This window comes from Rosa chinensis, chromosome 3 (genome assembly GCF_002994745.2).
Source record: "Rosa chinensis cultivar Old Blush chromosome 3, RchiOBHm-V2, whole genome shotgun sequence".
Classification (NCBI taxonomy): domain Eukaryota; kingdom Viridiplantae; phylum Streptophyta; class Magnoliopsida; order Rosales; family Rosaceae; genus Rosa; species Rosa chinensis.
In genome coordinates this window covers 9,288,767-9,294,659 of record NC_037090.1, presented here as the reverse complement: position 1 = coordinate 9,294,659, position 5,893 = coordinate 9,288,767, and the positions used below count along the sequence as shown (strand labels likewise).

Genomic DNA, 5,893 nt, shown 5'->3' with positions numbered 1-5,893 from the left:
GTTTAAGGATATCTGTATTTGTGTTTAATCTAAACTCTAGGTTACTTGACCAAGTGGTAATAGGGTTCAATTAGAAGAATCTAGAGATTCTCTTTCCTTGTATGATTCTAACTCTATGCATTGTAATTCTCTATATAAAGGGGCCCATATTATCAATGAGAACACACAGCAAATTTCTTTCAATTCTCATTTCCCTAAAACATGAACAATTTTTTTTATTTAGCTATTTTCCCACATTCATAAGTCACAATTATATTTAGAGATCCATATCATATTCATCGACCAGAACAAATAAAGTACCCGTGGAGTTGTGGTTTAATATTCCAAGAAAATTACCAGATTTTTTGTTGTTGTTGTTGGAACAGACTTTATTTATTCACAGTAGGAATTAGACCTTAAAGAGAGTACATAATTCAGCCAAGATGGACTATTACATACTGACGTGAAAGTTAGGAGACATGAGTGCATATTAACAGATTAAAGTGACAATAAGGGAAGTTATTTTATTTCATATTCTAATAAGAACAAAACAAAGCAGCAGCGTCAGCTTCAGTCCTGCCCACTTCTGTCCATGTTAATCTCATGAAGAACAACCACAATGGCAACTATAAAGGCGTAATCAACATGAGGATATACAGTCACCGCAAACGCATCTCTCCCAAAGAACATACTTTTAAGATCATGTTTCTTGTGCATCTGCATTTGGCGATATACCAAGCATCAATCAGCCTTACTCACAAGACATTTCTAATTATTCATCATCCTATTATTGTATATTATGACTACTTATATCAGTCATGATGATGATGGAATTGACGAAGATCGAAAAATGAATTCTTACTTGTGCAATAATATTGTTGTTTCCATCATATATGGTGCATGATCTTTCCCCCCAGCTTCCTTTGACCTTGAAATCGTACGCTTGTTCTTTAGTATTAACAGCCAAGAACACATCTAATTCTGTCTTCAGTTGGAAAAGGGATGACTTTTTGACACTAAAGAGTAGATCTTTGGCGTCTGAGCTCTCTCCTCTAAATACGTGCCATCTCCTATGTGCCGTCAATATCTGAGAATATACATACATAGATGTCAAAGTTAATGAAATTCAGCTTGGTGCAACGACCTAAGGTTTTGATTCTCACTAGTTTGCACAACTAATCAAAGGAACTACAGAATATAAAAAAATACACGATCGTATACCAAAAAAGAAAAAAAAGAAAAAGAAGTGGACATATAGAGATTGCCAAACAAACCGATTTGATTCAGGTCATAATCTACATGGGATTCCACAATTAAGTTAATAATAGATAGAAGACAGAATTCGAAAAATGGAAGCAGCATATACATAATGATAAATTGAGCATCATCCAAATCTCTAGAGGACAATAATATCTATGAATCCTCTAACTATAGAATTTCCCACGAGTTCCCAAACATTAGATACAATGAGTAACGGATGTTAAAATCCCAAAACAAGACCTTCATAGCATTTCGGATGCGACATGACATACACATGGAAATGAATCCAACTCTAATAAAGATGAAATTTGAGAAAAACATGAATTAAGGGTAGCCATTCACCTAGCTTACAACACCAAGCTACTTAAGCTAGTAACAGTAACGATTATCAAGTAAGGAACATTATTAAGGGGATTCATCAATAATTCAAAAAAAACAGTTACCTTTTGTCGGAAGGAGACTATAGGAGTGCCGGCGCTGTCGACCAAAGTTCGACGATCATGAAAGCTGAACAAGGAGCCTTTAATCTGGAACATGACATTTCCATTAACGTCTGACACTGTAAAAGCACCTTCCTTGATCGACATCATCTTCTCCGTGATGACCAGATCCACAGGGTAGGTTGCTTGGAACTGCGGGCTAACCACCGTCACGAGGTTTGCCAGCGGCTGAGAGCTCGGCCCAGCCGCAGGCACCGGCACGGCATAGGACATCGTATCTCTCGCCCAACGGAGTCAATTGAGTTTAATGTTTTCTGGTTTGATATTGATCAGTGATCACCAAGTCGAAACTGATATTTATAGGTTGGCTTTTGATGCGAAATTTTGGGGTGACTTGATGACACAGTGGCGTGAGCGCAGGAATCTTTCGGTGTGAGTGCGATTACAAAGAGAGGAATATTGAGTAAAACTTGCAGGCGGTGGGAGGGTACGTGTGAGTTAAACAACACCGCGTCACCGCCTGCGAGAATCGCATAATTCCGAATTTTAAACGAATCTGTTGCGCAATAAAAAGGACATGAATGTTGTCATGGGCTGTGCTTCTGCACTGTCACTTTGTTATTGCGACACGGCCGACACCCGAAATTGTTATTAGCACACTCTTCTGCACTCAATAATAATTTTGGTGCGTCAACTCTAACACTATGTTTTGGGATTTTTTTTTTTAAGATAAATATATTAAAACACAGATTCCTTCGGGATCGTATACATACGCTCGTCAAAATATAAAAGCTACGGAACATAAGAGGGGAATCGCCTTCATGCATCATATACTATTTTGACATAATCTCTTACCTACTTAGATTAGTAAAATGGTCCACAACTATATTTGCCTCTCAAAAAACACGAGTGAAGGAAATATTGACGAATGAGTAGAAAGATTATTGAAATCTTCCATAAGAGTCAAGACTCGTCAAGGCACCTTGTAAGTAAGTTTGATCATCTTAGTCTCTGCCGGAAGCAACACAATCAAATATAAAATTAGACGCAGAATCAAACGCCCCTCATCAAGAATGACAATTAGTGCGAAGATAAGTGCTTGGTCAACACCTAGACACACTGTGACCATGAAATTGTCTTTTCCAAACAACAAGCTTGTAACCGTGTGCTTCTTGTGCATCTTCAATGTTAATACGCGCAATTAGTCCCAACAGTGCTAATATCTTAAAGCATCTTTAGCAATATTGGTTATTTTTTAGTCAAATTTGAGCTAAATTAGCTAAAAAATTATTATCGCTAGCCACTATTAAAATATGTATGTATCAGTTTTCTATATATATATATATATATATTTTTTTTTTGAAAATGGGTTTGGAACCCAGCCTAGCTGGGAGGCTCAGCCCCACACCCTGTTCCATTTATTATAGGGATAAAGGGAAAATATCACAAATGGTGTATGAACTTTAAGTCATTCTACATTTTGGTGTACCAACTTTCAAAACTATCAGAATGGTGTATCAAGTTTGCTCCAATCTTTCATTTTGGTGTACGCCGTTAAATTTTCCGTTATCTTTATAAAAAAAAAACAAAAAAAAAAACAGACAAAGCTAAAGGAAAGATAACGGAATTTTTTTTTTTTGCAAAGATAACGGAAAATTTAACGGCGTACACCAAAATGAAAGATTGGAGCAAACTTGATACACCATTCTGATAGTTTTGAAAGTTGGTACACCAAAATGTAGAATGGCCTAAAGTTCATACACCATTTGTGAAGATATCCCTTTATTATATTAATATTAAAAGTTTGCAACCGGGGGGGGGGGGGGGGGGGGCGTAAAACCTAAACCCCGTGCTACAGAGAAACAACTACAATAATCCTCGTAGAGAACATCCTGAATAATAACAGGCGTCTCATCTAACCAAGCATCATCAAGTGCACCCCAACTAGCAAGGTGAGCTAGCCTATCAGCTACACCATTTGCTTCACGGTAAATGTGTCAAATTCTAACTGACCGAAAAGTACGAAGATAATCCTTGCAATCATCTAAAACTTGACTTACCTCAGAGAAACTTTTCTATTTGCTATTAAGAGCAGCAATCAGAATGGCAAAGTCGCTTTCAACATCTATGTCAGACCACCCTTGGTGAATCCCAATGAGAAGACCGACTCTACATGCCTCCGCTTCCATATTAAGAACTGAGTGTGCATGTACAAAAGGTCGAGCTAACGCAGCAATACCCATGCCCATATCATTCCTGACCACCATTTTAATACCTCCATAACCATTTTCCACCCTAAAAGCACCATCCATATTAATTTTCAGTCTGCCTGGAGGTGGGTTCTGCCATTTCACAGGGGGCCTCTTTTTCTTCTTAACAGCTTTGGGATCATATACTTGAAAGTCTTCCAACATTTTCACGGTCCACTGAATCATGTTCATTGGTCGGCAGCTCACACCGTGCCAAAGCTTGTTATTACGTTCGACCCAAATAGCCCACAGCCCCATAAAAAAATAATCTCGCTGGTCCTCAACTAATACATCCATCAAATCCAAAAGCCACCCCTTCAATGACTTGGCAGGGTGCTCATTTGGTTTCAACTGCAACGGCCCAAATAACCAAAATCATTGTAATGTAAGACAAGACTTGAAAACATGCACACCTGATTCCATGCAATCCATGCAGAAAAGACAACATGAATTCTCCAATTCCACTCTACGTTGGGTAAGAGCATCTCTAGTGGGTAGTGCATCTTTGAGTAGGCGCCAAATAAAGAACTTAACCTTCGGTGGGATTCTCGATCTCCAAATCCTATTCCATTACACACTACTCACCCCGCCACTATCACCTAACGAAGTTGTGACCCTGTTCCCCACACCAACCGTGTTATTGTAGACATGGTATCCACTTTGCACTGTGTACAGACCTTTATTAGAAAAATTCCTTACAAGGTGGTCCTGAGCACCACGGACGCTTAAAGTAATGCATGTTATCTTCTCTACCTCCCCTAACGTAAAAATTTCCTGCTTGAAATCCACCGCCCACTCTCGAGTATCCGTATCAATTAAATCAGCCACTGTAAGCTCTTCCAAACCTTCCATGATCGGTGAGTATGGTCTAAATGACTGTGGCAAAGGCACCCATGGGTCATCCCAAACCGAAATGTTAACTCCATCGCCTACTTGGAACCTCAAACCCTTCTTTAATACCTCCCTCCCTAATAAAATGTTGTGCCAAGAGTAGGATTCACCTCCTTTAAGTTCTGCCTCCATGAACGACCACCGTGGGAAATACTTAGCTTTGAGGAGCTTTGCGATCATGGAATCCGGTTCTTGGAGCAAACGCCAGCCCTGTTTAGCAAGTAATGCAAGATTAAAGTGATGCATATTTCCTAAACCCCTCTCACTTTTAGGGCAACACAATCTATCCCAAGCAACCCAATGAATTTTTCTGTACATACATGTACATTTGCAAGCATAATTAGCTATAATGAGCCACGCTCATCGTTCCGCTGAAGGTACTAATTCCAACTAAAGGAATGACATGCAGACGCACCGCCAGGCGGGCTACAACCTCAGCGTTGGACCAACCCCAGATCGCCGGCGACGCGCCGCCACGCGCCACGCCAAGATAGCGTCAGAAACTTCTGAAACTGAGAACTGAAGCATATCAGTCCCACATCGAAAACAAAGACAAGATCAGTCTCTCCCTCACCTATAAAAGGTTCTCTCCTCTCTCCTCATTAATTACGCATTCAATACTTACCTACTGTTACTTTGTCAACATAAATACATTGACTAACTTAGGCATCGAAGAGTTGAAGACCGCCTAGCGCGGTCTCCCTCTGACGCCCATTGTATTTTACTTGACAGGTAACGGGAACTACAATAACAACACAAGTATCGATCCGCCCACCGGATCAGCGTTAACTAAGGTCCAGCTACCGCTAGACTTTTAGGCATTAACATTGGCGCCGTCTGTGGGAATCTTTTGAACAAAAGGTCATCCCGCTACAATCACCATGACTAACGATAGCGGGGGAAACGCTGAGGAGCGGGCAGAGCTCCCCGCCATTCCCCAACCCTCCGACCCCGCGATCGGCGTTAACCGCGCACTATTCACAACACCTGCCAACCCCGGCGGTGAGGCAAATCCAGGCAGCAGCCGCCCGGCAGGCCAGGATCTCGTCACCATGTACGAGATAGCACTGGCGG

At 40.6% G+C, this 5,893-nt stretch overlaps 1 protein-coding gene across 1 annotated transcript; it reads right to left on the bottom strand.

Moving 5' to 3' along the window:
• Positions 1 to 353: 353 nt before the first annotated feature.
• On the bottom strand, positions 354 to 2,334 carry LOC112193406 (protein LURP-one-related 15). Its single transcript, XM_024333551.2, has 3 exons — positions 1,683 to 2,334; positions 842 to 1,066; positions 354 to 696 (listed from the first exon to the last, which is right to left on the bottom strand). Exons 1-3 carry the CDS (start codon positions 1,950 to 1,952, stop codon positions 550 to 552), a joined length of 642 nt encoding a protein of 213 aa, XP_024189319.1. The 5' UTR covers positions 1,953 to 2,334; the 3' UTR covers positions 354 to 549.
• Between the last annotated feature and the right edge of the window lie 3,559 nt (positions 2,335 to 5,893).